The sequence below is a fragment of the Capsicum annuum genome, chromosome 11 (assembly GCF_002878395.1).
Source record: "Capsicum annuum cultivar UCD-10X-F1 chromosome 11, UCD10Xv1.1, whole genome shotgun sequence".
In the NCBI taxonomy this organism is placed as follows: Eukaryota; Viridiplantae; Streptophyta; class Magnoliopsida; order Solanales; family Solanaceae; genus Capsicum; species Capsicum annuum.
The window spans coordinates 82,348,849-82,372,884 of record NC_061121.1 but is presented as its reverse complement, the minus strand read 5'-3'; the positions used below and the strand labels follow the sequence as shown (position 1 = coordinate 82,372,884).

Sequence of the window (24,036 nt, the reverse complement as noted above, 5' to 3'; positions counted from 1 at the left end):
CAACTTTGCTAAGTTGCAAAGTTATTGATCCACCCTATGGAACTCATTTGGAATCCGGTAAAGGCAAACAAAATATGCTACTAGACTAAATTGAATGTTCCAGGCTCAATGGCGACATCAGATTTTCAAAAAGCAGTTATTTTCAGAAAATTGACCCGCATGACCTAATTTCACTAAATTTTGAATCAAAGATCGAAATGAAATTCAAAAGTCATAAAATCAAATCGACCTTGCTTCCAACTCAAAATCAATGTTCCAGATCTACTTGCTCAGTTCATTTTATCATCCGACACCCAGAGTAATAAATGTTGAATAAAGTCAACTATAATAAAGCTTTTCCAATCTCTAAAAATCACAAACTCGCACAAATTGTTTTAGATTGCATCGAAAATTATGCCAACCATCCTCACACCTCAGTAATAATGCATAACAATCATAAGGAGGGGTATAATGGTCAAAACACATAAAAATAGAAAGTTCACATAATTAAATCATTACACCAAGAAATTTTCATACGATGTCACACTATCAAAATAGTGATCTACGTATTAGTATTAGAATAATGATACTCGTATTGAATTTTATGCTTCGAGTTCAAAATTGAGTCAAAATGTGGAGGTCATTTGTGGAATTACAATCTCTAAATCGCCAACACATCCCTGTATGCTCAAGGATCATTTACCCTCAAGAATGAGTGAATTTCAAGTATAAATGATACTCAAATCAACCCATCAAAGAGCGAGAAATCTATGACTAAATTGGAGAATTAAATCAAGAATTTGACGAAAACTTAAAAGTATTGTGAAGAGAAATGTCTTTTTTGAGCTCACTAATACCCCATGATCACCCAGTGATCAATCACCAAGTTCTCCACACGCTTTATGGCTTTAATTCTCTTGAGAGTTAGAGAAAATAGGAGAAAAATGGGTGGGGGATGAAACAAATTCCCCTGCGGTTACAGCTTAAGTGGTCACCGCTAAAGTGGTATAAGATTGTTTATGCTTAAGTGATCCATGGCACTTTGCCGACCTCTGCTAAAGTGGAAAAGACATTTCTTAAGTGACGTCCACTTTAGCGATCAGGCCTCCACTATAGTGACACAGGCGGGACCAGACTTGACACTAAAGTGATCACCGCTTAAGCAACCAAAGGTTTGCATAAGCAGTTGCACTAGCTGAATCCATGCACCAACTAAACTTTGATTTTGACAAGTTTTTGAGCCTTCGGGACTCGTTCGGAATATCGTGAACACAAACGAACTATGCTACCCCATTAAATTTGACATTCTAGACTCAATGGCGCCATTAAATTTTCTATCCGAAGTCATTATAAAGATGAGCTCCACAACCAAAGGCCACTTTTACCAAAATTCTTCCAATAGCTCAAAATGAGTTTAAAAGCCTTGAAATTCAAATCAAAGGTCCCTCTAGCCTGAAATAGATGTTCTAGACCTAATGAAACTGTCAGAATTAGAATACGAGGTCATTAACCTAAAGTTTATGCCCGATAGCCAATCTTTATCATAGAAGACTTCAAAATAGAGAACTGGCTCAAAAAATCAAACAAATCACTCGATAACTAAATTGTCAACTCCAGCAAGTCACAAATGACTTGGGACAGTTATAGAAAAGCTCTAAACGGCTAAATGTGTGGGAATATAAAAAATAACTCGGAAGGTCATTCACACTAAAATTGATCTTACTAGGTCTGTCAAATTATTTACAATAATTTTTAAGGTGATCGGAACAAATAAAATATGATGAAACATCGATTTTACTGATAAGTATTTGTGAGTATAACTCTATTTATACCTTGATTTTTCTCTCTGAAATATCTTTAGTATTTTGAAGAATTTTATTAGTGTATTTCTCAAATATAGAATGATATGGATCGTCTTGTGAAATATTTGATCGTCAAGAACATTGAACAACACTTTGCTTTGTGAAAGAAAATAATGTCTTAATCTCTTTGTGAATACTCAAAGATTTTATGGGATTTTAGAGATGTTATTTTGAAAAAATATATACTATTTTATATAGGTGTGAGTTATGGTTTATGATTGGATTGCCTTCAAAAAATTCTAACGAGCATTAGACTTGTCTTGTAGAGACCCGACTTAGATCAGGTAAATTTTCTTATATTCACCACATTTATACTGAGTTATTGAAGTTTGAAAGTTATAGAATTCTTTGAAATTCCCTCTAAATATGTGTCCTCTTGGGCAAAGAGCATCAATACTTGCTTTTAGGATTGTCATTTAATTAACTTCTTTTATAATTTTTTATAAGTTCACCCTCTTTAGGAGAAAGTTCAGACATTCGTGTCTGAAACTTGATAACTTCAGATATTTGTGTCGGATAGTGTGGCCTCATGATGGCCAAACATAAAATTGGATAAATTTTTAGTCAAGATGTCTTAATTTTTATATATGTTTGCACCTCAGTCGTACATGTAAAAACTGAGTGAAATTGCAGACATGCGCATTTAAATATAAAATAATAATCTTGTTCTTAAAACTTCAATAGTTCAACACAAAACTAAACACTCAAATGTACTGTAAATTAGTTCAAATTTAAAATAAAAATTTCACATATCATAAAGAATCAAATATAATCATTAATTTATGAAAAAAATACAAAAAATCTAACAAACATATTTAACACCCTTTTAATTTTTTTTTCAAATTTGTACTATAATCGTACATACATGACTAAATTACATGAATCTATAACACTTTTTTAAAAAGGATACTAACTTTTTGAAGGTCCTACTCCCCTTTCTTCATATTTAGAATGAACCTATTATACCTTTATGAGCCCATGTGGCATAGAAAGTGTAATACACTTTTTAATAAAGCGTGAAATAAAAAATAATAATTTCTTTTAGCATTTGTTTCATAAAAAATACTCTACTTTTAAATTTTATTTATTTTGATTTATTTTTTACTTCTTTTCTCTTATTGTTTTCTGTATGGAACTTACCTATTCTTTCGCTTTCTTTTTTCCTTTTATCTTCTTTCCACATTATTTTTAAAACCTTTTTCTCGTTGAGTCTAATTCTTGAAATTCAATTATTTTGTCTATTTGTAATTTTTAATTTTTTTTTATTGAAAAAAACTATAAAGTTCTATTTTAATGGAGTTCGATCTCATGATTATTGTCGCAATTTTAATTTTTAAATTTGAATCTGGATGTTAATTTTTCTTTGGCTACAGTAATAGGTCACAGTTTTTAGGAGTCAAATAAAATTAAATTGTTGATGTATTCATCTGAGATTGGTCGGCAATGGAAAGCATGGGGATTATGTGCGGCAGCGGAGCAAATTAAGGGGATGTTTGAGGAAGAAAAATAAAGAATGAGAGAGAAAAAATAAAAAAGAAAAAGAAATAAAGTACAAAATCATAAATTAGATGTAAAATTAAATAAGATCGACATATGACAGACATTAATTGGTGTGTGATTTTTTTCTTTTACACAACTAATATTGAGCAAAAAATATCTTATTTATACTACTTTGAAATTATTTTGGTGGTATTAGGACTTTCGCAAAGTTAAAGTATCTTTTTGAAAAAAGTGTTACAATTCAAGGGAGTAATTATGGGTTTTCTCTAAAATCTCAAACATGTGAGTCCGAAAATTTGCAAAAAAAAATAACCTTAAATTTAAACACTCAAATCTACTTCAAATAAGCTCAAATTTAAAATATAAGTTCCGTGTATCATAAAGAACTAACCATCAATTATCAATTTGTCACTATATTAACAAAACTGTTATAAAGCAAGAAAAAATAAAGAACAGGAGTAGAGAAAGAAGAAAGAGTAATTCTTATTTCTTCTATTGAGGATGAGAGATTATATGATTATCATTACAATGAACAAAATCCCTCTATTTATAGGAAAAATTTACTCCTAGTCTGAGTAAAAGACAGATGCTTCAAATCCTAATAGACATCAAAGTTGATCTTGATAGATCTTGATAGACATTCACTATAATGTAAATATATTTATAACACTCCCCCTTGAATGTCTAATTTATAGATAATGTGCCTCGTTAAACTTTACGAGAAAAAACCCAGTAGGAAAAAAATCTAGTGAAGAAAAAAGAGTACACGTCTTAATAATACACGTTTCGGCTGCCTCATTAAAAACCTTACAAGGAAAACCCAGTGGGACAAAACCTCATAAGGAAAAAAGAGTACAACGCGTATTAACTCCCCCTAATAAAAACTTTCTTGAGTCTTTGCATCCCGATCTTTTGCACCTTCTTCTTGAAAGTTGTAATTGGAGAAGACTTGGTGAATAAATCAGTCACATTATCAGTTGAACGGATCTATTGCACTTTACTATCATCATTCTTTTGTAGCTCATGTATGTAGAAAATCTTTGGCAAAATGTGCTTCGTTCTATCTTCATTTATGAATCCTCCCTTAAGATGTGCTATGTATGCTGAATTATCTCTGTATAAAATTGTGGGTAGATTGTTTTATTTCAAACCACATTTTTCTCGAATAAGATGTATCATGGACCTCAACCTTACACATTCTCGTCTTGCTTCATGAATAGCTATTATCTCAGCATGATTCGATGAAATGTCTACGATAGACTATTTTGTATATCTCCAAGATATGACAATATCCCCACATATGAACACAATATATGTTTGAGATCGAGATTTATGCGGATTAGATAAGTACCCAACATCAGCATGACCAGTAAGATCAGGACTGCAATCTTTAGAATAAAATAAACTCATGTATCTTATCCCATTTCGATATCTCCTGGTAGGAGTAGAAATATACCTTGCTAACAAATTGAGCGAAAGGTTATATTGGGTCTTACAGGCTTTTACAAAATACATGAGTGCACCAATTGTACTAAGATATGGTACTTCATAACCAATCCAAATTGGTATATTTCTCATTTCAATAAATAATCTTATTGCTTTTGAAAACTCTCCAAGAGTTTCAATAATTTTCAAGCTATAAGCTTATACAATATAAGGATTATCAATAAGTTTCCCAGAAACTTTTATATTTTGAATCCTTAAAGAAGTTTTCATACAAATTTTGTCAAAGTGACAATATTCAACATTTTATGTGTGACATCTTCAAGTGTCTGGACTGCAAATCAAATAAGTTTTCACTTACCAAGATGCATCCTTTCAAGTCACTTGATAAATGTTTCTACGTCAGCATGCTTAAATTAACGTAGAATTAAGATCCTCGTAATCTTTCACAATATTGCGTCAATATTTTGTCAAAGATATTGATGATATATCATTTAGTATCGATTCGCAATGCGACATAACATTTTGAGATCTCATCACTTCATTATTTTCAGGTACATGAACCTCTCATAAGGTTTCATGAAGTGGTATGTCGTAGGCTCTTCAAGAGCTTATTTCTTTCTTATTATGATTATTTGCTCCTTATTTTTCAAGGACTATTTCATTTGGAATCGATCAGTCTACCACGCTTCACGCATGCATAGACTTTGACCTTTAGGAACACAAAATAAGAGCACTTACGCTTAATATGAGATGTTTTCAGTATTTGACTTAAATTATCTTTTGGATGGGGATATGGTGATAATTCCTAACATATTTCATAGCGTTTATAATCTCCCCTTATGTTAGGAAAACTAACATACATCCTCTACTTCTTTGAGGAATCCATCTTTGTGCATCATGGTATATTCATTAATCGTATACTGCACATCAAAACTATTAGATGGAATAGTTGGTTCATAACCTTGAACCAATTGAGGGGGAAGAAATAATCATAATTTATTGGTCTAATGCATACAAGTGTTATTGTATACAACATATCATATTTCAGACCAACACATGAAGCTTTATTCTCATTAGCGATGATTTAGCTATTTATCGAAGACATTCAATGCCAAACCATCATCATCAAGATAACTTTCTTGATTGTACAATTTGAAAATTATGTTCTTAACTCAATTTTATTGAGTAAGCAACTTTATGAATGTCAAACTGCGAGTTGACAATGAATGTACATGTGATCATCTTATTGATGCATCTTTTCAACATATCACATAATAGGTGAATAGGCCCATATTCACCTTTTATATTTTTCAGATTTAAGGAATTCAATTCCAACATTAGTTATCATTTAATTCCACTTTTTAAATATTCTAGAAAGAATTTACAAGTGTTGTCAAAATATCATTTACTCTTATAACGTGATTCATTTATCATTTGTTATCATTAATAATAAAAAATAAAAAGTTATATATTCTTTGAATCATCATCAATGATTTGTTAAAATTTATTTAAAGAAAATGAGTTAAAATAAAATAATAATATATAAATCATAAATGAAATAAAGAATTATGATGTAAATATAAAGTATAAAATATTAAAGTCAAACTTTAATCATACGTATAAGTTATGTTAATCTTTTATATGTATAAATACTAGTCTAAGAATACGCGTCTTGTGCGTGTATCTCGATTCAATGAATTTACTTTGATATTATAAAGAATATCTGGACTAATAAATGAATTGATGATCTTTATGACACCCAAAACACGAGAAGTAAAACAGATGAAAATCAAAATGTATAAGATATTATATACTGAAAATATACAACAACAAATATAACTAATACATTACGTAGAATACGAAATATATACAATTAGAGAATCACAAAGTTTAATGATTCAAATCAAATTCAATTGTTTGAACTGTTATAAATTTATAGAAAAAAATGGAAAATAACAAACCTTGTATAGTTATATTAATTGGCCCACCTTGATAAGAAAGATTTCCTTATTTGAAGTCGATAATTTCGTGGATGAAAATTTTCATCTCATTCTATTACTGAAAATAAGAAGATCAAGATACATATGACTAAGATTATATAAATACTATCCTTCACAAATCCTGTTAAATTTAAGTTTGTCCTTATGCCCCAGGGATAGGCCGTGACCGCATTATAGCTTTGCTCAACATGTAGAGGAAATTAGTAGTGTGTTTTATTAAGAACCAAAATCAAGTTCAAATTTTTAACAATATTTATGCAGAAAAGAAAAAAGAACCCAAAGTGCATGCCTTCTTATAGACTTTGTCAGCGACTCAACAGAGAAATCAATAAATTTATTTTTCTCTATTCTCAATTTTTCATCTTAAATAAGTTATAAAAGTTAATATATCCTAGTAGTGTTTGCCTTAAATACGTTACAAAAACCAACATCCGTTTTTATGTAGACAAGAAAAGATAAAATTTACTTAATTTATCATATATTTTATTCTTATTATATTTATATATTTTAGTACTCCTTAATTTTTAAATAATTAGTTAATAATGTAAGGAAATATGTAAAAAAATAATTTTATCAATTGCGAATTCTTTTAATGAAGGGTAAAAAGCTCAAGTCACTATTCTAAGGTATTCACACTTTAATATATTATAGATTTTATATATATGTGTGTGTGTGTGTGTGTATTAGTGTGTGTGTGAGAGAGAGAAAGTGATAGAGATATTTTAGTCACGAAAAAAGTAATTTTTGTTATAAAGCAAGAAAAAATAAAGAAGAAGAGCAGAGAGAGTGATTCTTATTTCTTCTCTTGAGGGATGAAAGATCATAAGATTGTAAAAACAATGAACAAAACCCCTCTATTTACTGGGAAAATTTAGTCCTAGTCTGAGTAAAAGACAGATACTTCAAATCCTAATAGATATCAAAGTAGATTTTGATAGATCCTGATAGACATTCACTATAATGTAAATACATTTATAACACTCCCCCTTGAATGTTTAATTGGTAGATAATGTGTCTCATTAAAACCTTACTAGAAAAAATTCAGTAGAAAAAAATCTAGTAAAGGAAAAAGAGTACACATCTCTAATAATACGCATTTCGGCTGCCTCATTAAAAACCTTACAAGGAAAATTCAATGGGACAAAACCTCGTAAGGAAAAAAGAGTACAGCGCATATTAACTCTCCTTAATGAAATCATCCTTGACCTTTGCATCTCGATCTTGTGCAGCATCTTCTTGAAAGTTGCAATTGGAGAAGATTTGGTGAATAAATCAGTCATCTTGTTAGTTGAATGAATCTGTTGCACGTTAATATCATCACTCTTTTGTAGCTTATGTATGTAGAAAAGTTTTGGCAAAATGTGCTTCGTTCTATCTCCATTTATGAATCCTTCCTTAAGATATGCTATGTATGCTGAATTATCTCTGTATAAAATTATGGGTAAATTGTCATATTGCACACTATATTTTTCTCGAATGAGATGTATCATGGACCTCAACCACACACATTCTCAGCTTGCTTCATGAATAGTCATTATCTCAGCATGATTCGATGAAGTGGCTACGATAAACTACTTTGTATATCTCTAAAATATGACAGTACCACCCCATATGAACACATAGCCTATTTGAGATCAATCTTTATGCGGGTCAGATAAGTACCCAACATCAGCATGACCAAATAAGATCGGGACTGCAATCTTTAGAATAAAACAAGCTCATGTGTTTTATCCCATTTTGATGTCTCATAGTAGGAGCAAAAATATACCTTGCTAAAAAATTGACTGAAAAGGCTATAGGCCTTGTAGTATTTACAAGGTACATGAGTTCATCAATTGCACTAAGATATGGTACTTCATAACCAATCCAATTCGATATATTTCAAATTTCAGCAAATAATTTATTGCTTTGAAAACTCTCCAAGAGTTCCAATGATGTTCAAGCAATAAGCTTATACAATATAAGAATTATAAATAAGTTCCCCAGAAACTTTTATATGCTTCAAGCATTTTGAATCCTTAAAAGTTTTTCACATAAGTTTTGTCAAGTGACAATATTCAAAAGTTCATGAGTGACATCTTTAAATATCTGGACTGCAAATCAAATAAGTTTAATACTTACCAAGATGATCCTTTAATGTCACTTGATAAATATTTCTACGTCAGCATGCTTAAATTAACGTAGAATTAAGATCCTCGTAATCTTTCACAATATTGCGTCAATATTGTGTCAAAGATATTGATGGTATATCATTTAGTATCGGTTCATAATGTGACATAACATTTTGAGATCTCATCACTTCATTATTTTCAGATACATGAACCTCTCATATGGTTTCATGAGTATTATGTCGTAGGCTCTTCAAGAGCTCATTGCCTTCTTATTATGATTATTTGCTTCTTATTTTTCAAGGACGGAACCGATTAGTCTACCACGCTTCACGCATGCATAGACTTTGTTCTTTAGGAACATAAAATAAGAGCATTTGCGCTTAATATGAGATGCTTTCGGCATTTGACTTGAATTATCTTTTGGATGAGCATCTGGTGATAATTCCTAACATATTTCATAGCGCTTATAATCTCCCCCTTATGTTAGGAAAACTAATATACATCCTCTACTTCTTTGAGGAATCCATCTTTGTGCATTATGGTATATTCATTAATCGTATACCGCACATTAAAATTATTAGATAGAATAATTGGTTCCCGATCTTGAACCAATTGAGAGGGAAGAAATAATCATAATTTATTGGTCTAATACATACAAGTGCTATTGCAATATATCATATTTCAGACCAATACATGAAGTTTTGTTCTCATTAACAATGGTTTAGATATTTGTTGAAGGCATTCAATGCTAAACCATCATTATCAAGATGAATTATCTTGATTACACAATCTGAAAGTCATGCTTAACTCAATTTTATTGAGCAAGCAACTTTATGATCATCTTATTGATGCATCATTTTAACATATCACATGATAAATGAACGGATCTTATTCACCTTTTATAATTTTCAGATTTGAAGGAATCCAATCCCAATATTAGTTGGTCCAACCAACTTATCATGAGAATAAATGACATAAACAATTCTTGAAGAATCTTCTAATTCTTCAATACATGCACATCTTCAAGATGTCACAATCGTTCATATCAATTTATGAACTTTTATTCTAGTAAACTCCAAGTTTACCATGACATGTACTTTTTTTTTAGTAAATTTCAAATTTACTATTACATGAATAAATTTCAGATTTACTATTTCAAAAGTAGATTTCAAAATTATTCAACCTCTTTCGGAGGTGAGTTGTGATACAATCACAATCAAGTGCATGTTTGCATTAATAAGTTTCTCATTCCCCAGGAATGAATTATAATCGTGCCTTAAGCCTATCAAATTATGATAGCTTATAACCTCTTTCAAGATTTTGCTACTTCAGAAGCAAATCGAGGCATACATATGATGTAGAGAATTTTTTTCTCTACCATATCTTATAATCATATAAGCGTGTGAAAATATCATCACTTTTGATGATCATTATCATATTGTCCCTCCACGCGTATATTTGTGCATTCAATCACTTGTCTTCTTTCAGACATATTATGCACTGCTACCACATACACCTCAAGAATGAAGTAAGTTGTCATATTTCAGACTTATCATATGTTGCTACCACATTCACTTCATCGAATGGAGCATATTCAATGGGTTGAATTTCATGACTTTTCATCATACACCCATTATTTTGCCTTAGCCATCACAATATCATCAATATGGTGTATTGAGATTCAAACTCAATATTTGATCCATATAAAGGCGTTTTAGGCATGAATCGATGGGACTTGAACCCAACATATTATCATCCTTTTTGATAATACTGTTTTGAGGAATAAATTTAAAATATAAATGGTTCCAAACCAATTATTTTTTCTCAAATCCAATAATAATTATATTAGTAGTAGCAAAAGAAAGATAACATAAAGAATTACTAACCTTGAAATTCTTCAGATTTATAATCTCACCTTGTTTGGGAGAGTCTCGTACTGATAACGTGTTATAAAAACAAGAAAGAATAAAGAAGAAGAGTAAAGAGAGTGATTCTTATTTCTTCTCTTGAGGGATGAGAGATCATAAGATTGTAAATATAATTAACAAAATCCCTCTATTTATAGGAGAAATTTACTCCTAGTCTGAGTAAAAGACAGATGCTTCAAATCCTAATAGATATCAAAATAGATCTTAATAGATCTTGATATACATTCACTATAATGTAAATACATTTATAACAATTTTCTATTTTTTTAAAAAAACAGAAATTTTTTACTTCTTTCTAAAAGCAGAAAAAATGTTTCTGCTTCATTTTAAAAATATTTTTACAAGTTTATTAAATACCCTTCTTTTAAAAAAAATAAAATTTTAAAATAAATATTTTTCTTTGAAAAATAAACAATCCCAAATATGCACTAAATTTAAATAAAAGTTAAAACTACTATGAAAAGACCGACAGTTAAAGCAGCACTAGCAATCTGATAATTATAATGGCTAGGCAGACTTAAGCTCTGCATACCACATCAAAATAGCTGGAGACAGCGACTCCAACAGACCATACTTGTTTTCTGGAAAAATGCTTCCACCCAACTCCTTCCAATGGTTTGTGGCTAAAAAAGTGGGCTGCCTCCCACCATAACCATATACATCATCTACTATCTGACGTGGAGTGTTTTAAAAGATGGAGGCGTGAGATAAAATATTTATTAGATATTTTATTTTATTACATAACACATATTAACGTACTTCTTATAATTTTTATATGTTCTAAAAATTACTCAATTTAAAGAAGGGTAAAACACATCATAGATGTAAAACTCAAAAGCAAAAAATATACAATTTTGATTTTAACTTCTTAGGCTTAATAATATATTTAATACAATCATAGATCAAGTGATCAACTCCTCACTATAGAGAAATACATCATTTAAATTATATAGTTTTTATATTGATTTTTTTTCTTTTCAGATTTCGTAGGGTTCTCTGTCTTCAAAACGATCCTTCCGATCACTACATAGGTTTATATGAATGAATATTACGTCAATTCAAATATGAAAAACACTTTTCAAAAAATTGTCCACTAACAAGAAACCAAAACACAAATCATTCATACTTCTGAGTATATGGGAACAAATATCTCAAGAGTTGAAACACAAAACACATGTGGTCTTACCTATTGAGGTGTCAATCTTATAATTTTTCTTTAATGTCAATATTATAATTCTTCTTTAATAAGGATAATATAGGGGGATCACATTGACTATTCCCCTAGATAATACTGTCATCAACTACCTCAAGTATCAAATTAGCTCTCCAAACTTGGGCAAAAAGAATGTCTTAGAAAAGCTGTAACCCTCTATGGTCGTCAGGCAAATCCCCCATGGACCCCAACTTTAACATTCATAAACATAAGGTATCAACAATTTTAATTTCTATTAACCACGACCAACAGAATCTAGATAATCGAGGTTTCCGATGTGGTCTCTTGTCTGTCCGGTAACCGTGGCGAATTGTGTCGTGTGGAGAAAAATTTCCTGCACAAATGATTTTTTAATTAGCTTGGAATGAGATTCAAGTTGCCATTTTTAATTCCCTGCAACACTATGACCAAGAATGTTCAACGCAAAATAATCAATTAGTACTATAATGGAAAGCTACAAACCCAATGTGGTCAGAAAATTACTTTCCTACCTCCTAGATATATACTATTTCTCTATCTGTCTTTTTGTGAAAAGAGACCCATAAAGATGGGTGCTGCTTCTAAGTGTCTTGTGGATGCCTCTTTTACCTAGACTACATATTGATTTTATAAAATGCAAGGTTATTAATAGTGCTGTAACAATGTAAGTTTTCTTTGCATTGCCAATGGAAACTCAATCATCATTCTGTTTAAGTTCCAGAAATACAAACAGCAACAAATATTCCACATGAAATTTAGTAAACAACAACATACCCAGTGGCCAGTATAGTACCACAAGTGGGAAATTATGCAGTAAACAAAATGCAAATCCTGTGACCAAAAGCAAACACAAAATAAAGATTCCTCTTCAGCTGGACAAACTCCAATTTAGGATTCACTATTCCTGGAAAAGAATAAAGAGGTTCCCCAACAGCGCTAATCATGTACAAGTGTAACAATAACATTCAGAATTTCAATTAAAGGGGAAAAAAGGATATTAAATGATATCCTACAATCCTCTATCAAACCCCAACAAGCTAAAAGAACTGCACCAAATCGTATGACGGCTTATTATCTTTCCTTTTAAACTAACTATAGTTGTAACCCTCAGATTCAACCTAACACTCAGAGAATGACATCCAGCTCAGGTAATGTTCAATTGTTCGGTGAAACTTATCTGCCATTGAAGTGCCAACGGGCCCTGCCAAGTGGACAAAACTACATCCGGCAGGCGCAGGACAGATGTGCTCCCTATGGAAAGAATACATGAATCTTGTTTTGTCACAGTTTAATGATTGAAATCTACAACGCGCTGCCTCCAATAACCTGTTAACATACACAGTTCCCATAGATACTGGATTTCAAACCAAGGCTGAGAAGTACGGCAAGGATCAGGGTTTTGGGAGAAGAACATGATGATCAGAAATGCCTTCACTGCAGTTGTAGTTAGAATCAGTACATTCCCTTAAATACAGGGTTTGTGCGACATATGCTAGATCCATATTCCTCATATTCTGCCTTTGTATGGCAAGCCTGATAGAAGGGAACAACTAAATAGGTCAGACTTTGCATACCAGCCATTTACAAAGAGTAACTTCAGTTGCGGTTATAAGATCTCAAGCAACAGAAACCAAATGATTAACTTACTGCAAAAAATTCAGGAGTAGAAGCAAGTACAGATCCTCCAAACCAAACTGCATATCTCTGAATAGGATGGCTGACAACATTGACCTCAATTGGTTGTGCCTGAGTGAATATTTTTTCAGCAGGCGAGCATCTTTAAATACCAGAGACCAAAGATTCATTCATTAGTTAATTCAGACATAAATTAAAGCACAGATGCTTACTTTTACATTTCCACCTAACCGAGCATCTGATGCAAGAACACGAGCAGCAACAATCTTCTTGATATCTCGTTGCAATCTTCTATTGAAGTCTTTGAACATGGTGGATCCTCCAGATAAAACAATATTCTGGTAATTTACAAGGGCAAATATCACACAATCAAAGAAAATTTTCAAAGATCATGACTTAGCTCAACCATATATGGGAAACTTTTCTACTGGTCACAAAATGCTGGATCACTTGATTAACAGAAATGTTATATATTGGTAATCAACAAAATAACTTATACCTTATATAAAGCTCTTCTCGTGTCTATAGGTGCAGACTGGATACATTTTTCTATCACCTCAGGTAAAGGAGTTGTAAAATCAGTGTTATATATTTCGGGATTGAAGAAAACCTGCAAAAATCAGCTTTAAAATCAGAAAGGTGTTCACCCAACTTAGCAATAATGCATCACCTCTACAATCTTTATTTTCTTATTGAACTATGACTGTTGATTATTAGAGCTTTTAGAGTTTACTCGGCAATGCAGCAAATCAGCAGTATCTTAGGTGTAGTACGTCTGTAAGTGAGCCAATGTCTACAACTACATGATTTGTCAGCTTAAAACAAACCGCAAGGAGACCTTGGAGCTCGAAATTATCAGAGATCAGACTTGAAGCACAGAGCAGACCTCGGGACCAAGAAATCGTTCATAGCCAATATCACATGAATAAGGCGCTCCTGTCTTTGGTTTTGTACCTCTCCAATGTTTTATGTACTTCCCCGGCTCTTTGTCATGCTTATTGAACTCCTGAAATCATTTGCAGGAACAAAATAAATCACAAGTGATCCTAAGTTGCTAATTTCATTCTCAGATGTACAAAGAGGATGATAAGCAGCTTAAATCTTGAAAAATATAGTTTATCATTCTCAGTCACGAAGAACAGATTCTTCAACTCAAGCGCAGAACAGAAGAACAATATGCAGAGTATGGATTATCACAAAGAACTTCAAACTTTTATTTTTCCTCAAATTCACGGTTATTTTTTCCCTTTCTGCTAGCTATATACTAGAATGTTATGATCAAATCATACCTTGACGATGTCTGAACAGGTGTAACAATACATTTCCTTCACTTTCCGAGCTACTTCAAAGGAATCCTCAGGTGGAACGTGCTCCCCCCTTTCCTACATTGAATCAAATAAATTAGATTGAACATTTAAGAGCTAACTTGCTAACACACACCTTTTCGAAATTTCAAAGTTCAAACTGAGACCACAAAACATGTGTTTGTGCTGATACCCAATAACATCAATTGTGCAAGCTTTAGAATGAAATCCCACAAGTGAAGCACATGAGGAAACACTAAACAAACCAGATTATGGAATCAAAATTCTAAAGCAATAAAAGCAGATTTATAGTGTGAATCAACCAATGTAGTGGTACTGCCATTAATGAAAATATTCTGTACATTTAGCAATAGTGAATCAATTGGGAACTGCTAACAAAGGATGTTTTTTCTACAAGCGAGAGCAACTAACAAAGCACACTCCGAAACTTTAAATTTACACTTGCAAAAAAGAACAATGCTGTAAGACCTTAGTTATTATTTTTGGGGCAAGGAATGCTCTGATCCATTACCGAGAATGTGTATACAAAGAGGTAATATATCCTGTCCTCATGCAAAGAACAGCTGCTGCTTTTTTGATGAAATAAGTGAGCTATCATCATGTAATGAACAAAATATTGAACCTAGGTATTGTCACTCTCACCTTAATTACCATAGATAGAGGAGCTTGCACACAAGGGATGATTTCGTCCTCCTACCGTTAAGAACGTAGTCATTTCTAGAGGGTGCAATTACTATATAGTTTCCACATCTGGTTTAATTAAATAAACTTGTTTTTTCAATATGTTGGATCCTCTTTGAACTCCAATTTGTTTTATCATACCAAGAACAAGGAGACACCAAAAATGGAAGGATACCAGAATTCTATTTCATTCATCAGACTTATTCTTTTTTAATATGTTCTATTTGAGTGCTAGATAGAAGAAAATTAGGGAGGAGTTGAATGAAGAAAACAACAACTTTTTCTTTCAACCAATTCTGAGAGATGTGGTACAGACCTTCATGAGCTGTTGAATGAAGAGTGTAACATCTCTTCCGGCAATAGGGATTGACTTAATGCTGCTCCCAATAACATAACCATCAGCAACAGGTACAACATGAGTAGCACCATCTCCAACATCCACTACAACTCCAGTCATCTCACACTAAAAAGGAAAAGAAATATCTGATTAATATATAAAGAAATTTTATGCAGATCTAATAAAAGGCCAGTCAGAAAGCAGACCAAAAATAAATATATACTTATTAAACAAGTAATGGATGTACCAACAGTAGAATGTCACCAAAAGATAAGCAGTTTCTCTTCATAGCACAAGAAAAAGGGAAGAAAGAATCTCTAGCATCTACCGAAGATGTGATACAACCTTGCTAGGGCCTTTATACAATGGTTCTTCAATGATAGGCCTCAAAGTTAAATGATTATTACAATATATCCATTTCAGATTCCTAGTATTGACATTATCTTATGAATTCTCTTCATCCATGTGTAAAGAATAACTCACAATGCCAGATAAGATTGTTAGCAGTTATAATGCTAATATTGATGGTGACCCCTTTTTTCCTTTTTTTTAACCCCTCCCCATGAGCTCTTTGTTCCCCATGAGCTCTTTGTTAAACTCGTTTCTGGTTATGATATTATGGGAATTCTTTCCCATCCTAACATATGTAGCATTTTTTGGCTAAAGAATCACGATAACATCTCACTGAAAAAGTAATGATTCCGAGCACTCACCAGATCCTTTTATTATAAAAGATAGGGGTATCATTGCTTCTCAGAAAACCAACAGAACCAAACCTTACCGAACTGATAATTAGTTAAAACAGAAGGTTGCTATATACATATAACAGTACCAAATAATTAGAGTAGGTTCTTTATTTCGTATAAGAGACTTAAAAGAATACCAAAATGAAAAAAATTATGTGTCATAAAATGTATTTATATACTAAATGTTAAAATAATGAAATATTATAATTTTTGCCTGCCAGGTGATGGATACAGATGGAAATCGCTACAAGCAACACTCAAACATACTCTACTACTATTACAACTAAAGTGATTCCGGCAATCTTTAGCAGCAAGCCACCAAGTAGTTTTTTTTTGTGTGTGATTTCTGAACCAAATATCAAGCCTATATTTCTTTCCAAAAAGGCTAGTAATGCTACATGTTATTTTTTTTAGATTTTATGTCTGTTGAACAGCAAACTTTCGGTTAGCAACTCAATAATTGTTTTAAGGTGTAGCAATATTTTCTTTTAAGAGTGCCGTGGGAGTGCATATCTTGCGTTATTGTAATCTTTGTCCAGCAAATCAAAAGCTTTCTAGAGCATTGCATATGTGCAAGCTCTTGTAGTAAAAATTGTACTCAACATTAAAGCTTGTTATTATTTTACATAACAAATGAGACAACCTAATAACATTGTGACTCTTGACATTTTTTTGTTAGATAAGGTAACACTCTTACTTGACGTTTTAAAAATAAAATACCGAAAAAAACCGAATCGTACCAATACCAAAAAGAAATTGAGATGATTGGGAAGATTTCGTAGAGTCTAACAACGACACCCCTAATACAAGATAGTTGAACTCTTTCACTATATTTACCTTTTCCTTGAACTTGACTGACCAGGGATTATATTATGGCATTAGCCATCTTATCAGAAATATATCCTGAATTTTTTCCCAACTTTCTTGCTTCTCCCCCTATCTGTTTCCCTATCCCATAAACTACTCTTTCATCTTTTATTTTTGATTCACTTCCCTTTAGTTCTTTCTTTGTTCCTCAAGTTTCCTCAAGGCTTGATTGGTCACTTCCTGCCTACCAGCATTGCTTGTTAATACTTTTGTCAAAACGGCAAAATTTTATTAATGAAACAGCACCAAGATTGCTTATCAGAAGCTCTTAACTCTCCATTTGCTTTATTCTTTTTTTTTTTTCAAGTTCTTTTGTTATCCCTGCCTTCATTTCATGATTTATGGGTTTTTAATTGTTTCCATTAAGTGTATGGCATCCAGATAAATAGCATATACAAATAGCTTTTAAAGTTCTTGCAGATAATAGCTTTTAAAGTTCTTGTCCGATCTCCTAACGAACATGTAGAGCAGGCATATCTTCTACTTATCCAAAAGCGAATGACGTAAATTCCATGAAAATAAGTTAAATGGGTAGAATGCCAGTGCACTCTAAGGCTATTTTCTTAAATATAAGTAAGTCTCGTCTGCATTTTAGAGCACTGGCACAACCCTCGTCTGATACATCCACAACATATCAACTTAAAAGGGATATCTGCTAGATGATACACCACATATCCACTATTCACTCTTATATTTATACATATACTTCATACTTGCATGGTCTATGAGCTCTATCTTACCCACTCTAATTGTACTTGCATTAAATGAGATTAACATGCAAACACTCATACTGAAAGTAAGAGATAACCATCTATCTTTGCTGCTACACTTCATCCAACAACAGAGGTAGAGAAATTTGGTAAAGTCGACTTAAGTTGGTCTATAACATTCTGTATCGTAACCAACCAATATTGTTGTATGTTAGCTTAGATCAGCCTACCAATGGACTAAATTGTATTATTTCCGGATTAAGTGTAAATAAGAGCTGCCATACTATATTTCAATCATGCAAATCAGCACCTACAAGGCACCAATTGTTATGCCTAATAAAGGAGGAAGTGATTTCCTACGAGCCTATGACCCATTACAGTTTGAATAGAAGAAAATGACCCTACCTACAAAGGTCTCTTGTGTTTTATTTACTGAACTCCTATGAAAATGACAATATAAGTAAAAGAATATTTGATGGATAAGGTTCCCTGCAACCGAAGTTTATGTGTGTGGAAATATATATGAAGCCAATCAATAGCAGAAACTATCAAACACACCTTAGATGTTGTGTACCCAGCTGCCAAAGCAAGCACTGGCTGCACGGCAATATAAAGCCCCGGTATATTGAAAGTCTCAAACATAATCTCACCGGTATATTCTCGACTTTCTGGCGCAGTAATGGGACTCTCAGTCAGTAAAAAATAGTGATCCTCAGGATCACAACGAAGGTAGTTAAATATACACTGCTGCCAGAATCGCTCCATGGCATCCCAATTATCAACCTGACCATGTTTAATAGGATAGCTAAGATTATAAGTATTACTAGATTTAGATCTAGCCAATGCTTCTTCCGCAATAAAGAAATCAAGATCCGCCATAACGCCTGCACTGTGCTGAGCTAGCCAGTTACTACTCTTACTCGTGGCTCGAGTTTGATTCACAAATGACTCGTTAACGGCAACCACCGTTGGTAAAATGAAACTTGGCTCAACATTTCCAGCAAAACCCAATTTAGTATACCTGAAAATATAGAGGAATAACCAATTTACAACTCGAATATCATTGAGGAAATTCATCAAACATTGGTGAGCAGATAAAAAACTAAGCAAAAACAACGTAATTGAGAGCCTACCCGGTACCGTTATCGATGACTAGAGCAGGACGAGAGGTAGCAGGGTCCATGATGAAGAGAAAGAGAGGATCTGCGGTTGAGATCCAATGAGAGGTCTAAGGGGGAAGATCATGGTCGTTGAAACAAAGAAGGGCTTGGTTGATGAAAAGACGACGTCAAATGCAATAAAAGGAAGGAATAGGAGAAGCAGAAAGCGACGATGATAATGGAGGTGGGTGAAAGATATAATCGATCCATTTCAATGAGAAAGGTGACGAAGAATTGAAGTAGCAGTAAAGATACTTAGGAACATTCACCAAACAGTTGTCATCATTATAGATATAGTCTCCTCAATTATACCTTCGTCTCACTGTTTATTGGGTGGTTGAATAGATTGAGATTTGAATTTGTTTCTTTAGCAATCAAGCAATTCAGCCACTCTTTTATCAGTCTCCCGACGTTGTGTCTTTAGTCGGCTGTGGTACCGCGGGTCACCTCCCCAAATAGGATCAACTTTAATGTTCCGTTATTACTCCCTACTTCTCATGTAGTGTCCACTTAAACGCAGTTCTAAAAAGATATCAGCACATCTTTATTCATCCATATTAAGGGTATCAGGTGTGCCGGGTCGACTGGATCCTAATTAATCTGGCCCAATTTGATTCAGCCCGATAAGTCATAAGGCGCTTTAGGATTTTGGGTTTAGTCGGTTATTTTTTTAAAATGGGTCCGGCTAACCTGACCCGGATACCTTTTTTTTTTAAAAAAAAAAAAAAATTTTGGACCAAACTAGCCGTTGGTCCAATGGCTATATAGTTGTTTTTGGGTCCAAATGGCTAATTTGGGCCCATTTATTAAAAAAAAAAATTAACTTTAAAAAATATTTTTTAATCCCAAAAAAGAATTCTATAAATACCCTACAACTTCAAATCATTTTTCATACAATTTTTCATTCTCTCAAATCTCATTCTCTCTCAAATCTCAATTCTCAATTCTCAATTCTCAAATATTCAATATATTTAATTTCTTAAAGTGTTCACTTTAATTTTTTAATTGTTTAATTTTTCGTTTACAAAATACAAGCGGAAGTTTCTAAAGTCGCAACCTTCAGATACTTTCAAAATTTGTTATTGTCGTTCCATCTCTTACGTTTAATTTTTATTTATTGTATTAATTGTTTAATATTTAATTTTATTATATTTGTGTATTTTGAATATTTTTAGTTTAATTTAATTTATATTATGGATAAATTAAGAAACCTCGCTACTAAAGGTGTTAAAAATTTTTGTCCTGGAAGCGATAGTGGTAGTAAAAAGAGAATTACTAGCAGTAGAGGTAGTTCAAGTAGTAGATATATCCGTGTGTCTTCGCCTCCGATACCGCTTGGTACACCTTTTGAGGAAGAAATAGGTGTAGGTGCTCACGATATGGATTATGTAGAAACTCAGAAAAATTACGGTATAGAAGAAGAAAATGAAGTATATGCGGTTAATTTAGACGAAGATAATGAAAATATTGCTGAGACACCCGCAGTAGGAGATGCTAACGTTAGATCTGAATCGGTTAATCTCCCTCCCCGTCCTCCCAGTGTCCTAAGACCTCGTAAAAGAACTAGTGTTGCATGGCAATTTTTTTGAACGTATAACAGATATTGAGGTACAATGCAATATTTGTCAACAAATATATAAGCATAGAAGTGGAGGCAAGCAAGGGGGTATAAATACGTTAATGAGACATATAGCTGAAGATCACAAAAGAGAGTTAAATATTACACAAGGTGGTGGGATGTTGGTGGGCCAATGCAAACTAGAATGGACCCAGCAACCGGTCACATCGCGAAGAAGTATAATAAATTAAGGGATCGGGAAGAAATAGCTAAAATGGTAGTTGTGGGTTGTTTGCCTTTTAGTTTTCCTTCTTCTAATGCCTTTATTCGTTATGTACAAGCAATTTATAATCCTATGTTTAACGGTATTCCTAGAACTATTTGTCGGTCTGATATTTTTAGACTCCATTCACAATATTATTTTTATTTATCAACATTGTTAAAAAATATTCAATTTGATTGTCCCTAACTTCTGATCTTGGTCGTGCTGTAAATAAAAATGATTATTTAACCGTTACTTGTCATTGAATGGATAGTAATTTCGTGATGCAAAAATGTATTCTTGCTTTTTTATATGATGAAGATAGTAAACATACTGGACAATTTATTGTTGATTCTATTGTTAAAATTATCGGATATTATGGTATCGAAAATAAAATTTTATGTATTGCTTTTGATAATACTTCTAACAACAAGACTGCTATAACAAAAATAAAATCTACGCTATCTTCGCCCTTGCCTAAAATTTTTCATATTAAGTGTGCATGTCATATATATAATTTAATTGTAAAAGATGGTCTTGAGTTTTTTGAGCTTTATATTGAAAAAAATCGTCTTGCTGTTGGTTTTATTCAAGAAAATAATCGTAGATCGAGAATTAGAGAATTTAAAGTTAAATATCAAGAAAATGGACTTACACCGATTTTGATGCCTGAGGAAATTGATCCTAGATGGAATTCTACGTATGAATTTTTAAAAACTTGTTATAAATATAGAATTCCTATTACACTAACTTTTAACCAACATTGCAGTTCATTTGTTGATTCTGCTGATTGCATGCTACATAATTCTGATTGGGTTGTAATTAATGATCTTGTTAGGTTTTTAGAAAAATTTTATGTAGCTACGGTTGAATTTTTCGGTGGTTATTATCCTACTGTTTGTAATATTTTGGCATATATAGCCGATATTTCTGGTTTGCTCAAAGAATATAAAAATAAAGAAGGTTATAAAGAAGCTGTTGGCGCCATGTTTACGAAATTTAAAAAATATTTTTTCCCGATTCCCCCTATTTACTTGGTTGGTGCTATGCTAAATCCATGCATGAAAGATAATAATATGTGCCACTTTAGTACTCTTATTTATACTAACTTAGAAATAAATACTAACCATGATTTTGAACAAGTACAACCTGATTTGTGGACGGCTACGGCTGATGCAAAGGATTACATAGAAAAATTATATAATCACTATGCTGATTTATTTGATTTAACTGTACCTACAAATATCACTCCAACTGTCACTCCTTATCCTCCCGAGGAGCCATCATCTTCTAAAAGGCCGGCACATAGTATTTTTTCTGATTCGTTTTATGATTTAAATTGTTAGAACAGTGTTGATGAGAGAACTTACATATCAACTTATCGGGAAAAGCTGAAATATTATCTTCGGACGGCACCAGAGGATCGCAGACGACGGATCAACACGTTGGATTGGTGGAGGAGTAATGAAACACAATATCCTATGCTTTTAAGAATAGCTAGAGATATCTTGAATGTTCCAATGTCAACCGTTGCATCAGAGAGCACCTTTAGTCAGGGATGACAGCAGCTTGGAGACAACTGACACTCATTGGGAAACAATGCAATGAATGTTCTAGTTTTTCTCAGAGATTGGATTAGAGCGGAAAGAAGAAACCAAGGAATGGAACCGGAGCCGAGCGACGAGCTGAAACTTAAGGAAATTATGACTTCACGGGAGAACTCAGCAGAATCAAGTCCAATGCATGGTTTTTTCCCGTTGACTTCGACTATCCTATGCAAGTTCCCGTTAATATTAACATGAATGAGTTGGAAAAAATGATGTATAATTTGTAGATTTTTCATTCATGTAAATTATAAATTTTGGATCATTTTGCAATAAAATTTCCCAAATTCATTCACTCCTTAGTCCTTACTTTTTATATTTTTTCATTTAACGATTTAAAATTTTAAATTGAATTTCTAGTTTTCTACTTTAAATTAAAAACTTACTTATAATATATTATTAATTTACTACCAAATATTATTAATTTATTATATTAAGTAGCATATGTTTTGTATATTTGTGCATATATCTTCTAAGAAGTGTATATTTAACGTATACATGTGTATATATTTTATAAATTAGTATATAAGTATATCTATATAAATTGTAATGTATATATAATGTAGTATATTTTATAAGTAGTAGTATATATACATTGAATGGTGCGTATACACGTGTATATATCTTCTATAGAAGTGTATATTTAACGTATACATGTGTATATGTTTTATAAATTAGTATATATGTATATCTATATATATTGTAATGTATATATATTGTAGCATATTTTATAAGTCGTAGTATATATAGATTGAATAGTGCGTATACACATGTATATATCTTCTATAGAAGTGTATATTTAATGCATACATGTGTATATGTTTTATAAATTAGTATATAACTATATCTATATATATTGTAATGTATATATATTGTAGTATATTTTATAAGTAGTTGTATATATACATTGTATGGTGCATATACACGTGTATATATCTTGTATATTTAACGTATACATGTGTATATATTTTATGAATTAGTATATAAGTATATCTATATATATTGTAATGTATATATATTGTAGTATATTTTATTAGTAGTAGTATATATACATTGAATGGTGCGTATATATGAGTAATTGACTAATTGTGTATATGTGTATATATTTTTTAAATTCTAATGTAGTATATACT

The 24,036-nt window shown here is 32.1% G+C and overlaps 1 protein-coding gene across 1 annotated transcript; it reads right to left on the bottom strand.

The window, feature by feature from the left end:
- Window positions 1-12,885: 12,885 nt before the first annotated feature.
- LOC107847926 (actin-related protein 3) lies at window positions 12,886-20,007 on the bottom strand. The gene is made up of 9 exons (XM_016692531.2): window positions 19,453-20,007; window positions 18,878-19,340; window positions 15,976-16,122; window positions 14,943-15,035; window positions 14,540-14,659; window positions 14,153-14,263; window positions 13,866-13,991; window positions 13,666-13,764; window positions 12,886-13,551 (listed from the first exon to the last, which is right to left on the bottom strand). The coding sequence occupies exons 1-9, from the start codon at window positions 19,500-19,502 to the stop codon at window positions 13,471-13,473; spliced, it is 1,290 nt and encodes a 429-aa protein (XP_016548017.1). The 5' UTR covers window positions 19,503-20,007; the 3' UTR covers window positions 12,886-13,470.
- Window positions 20,008-24,036: the final 4,029 nt, after the last annotated feature.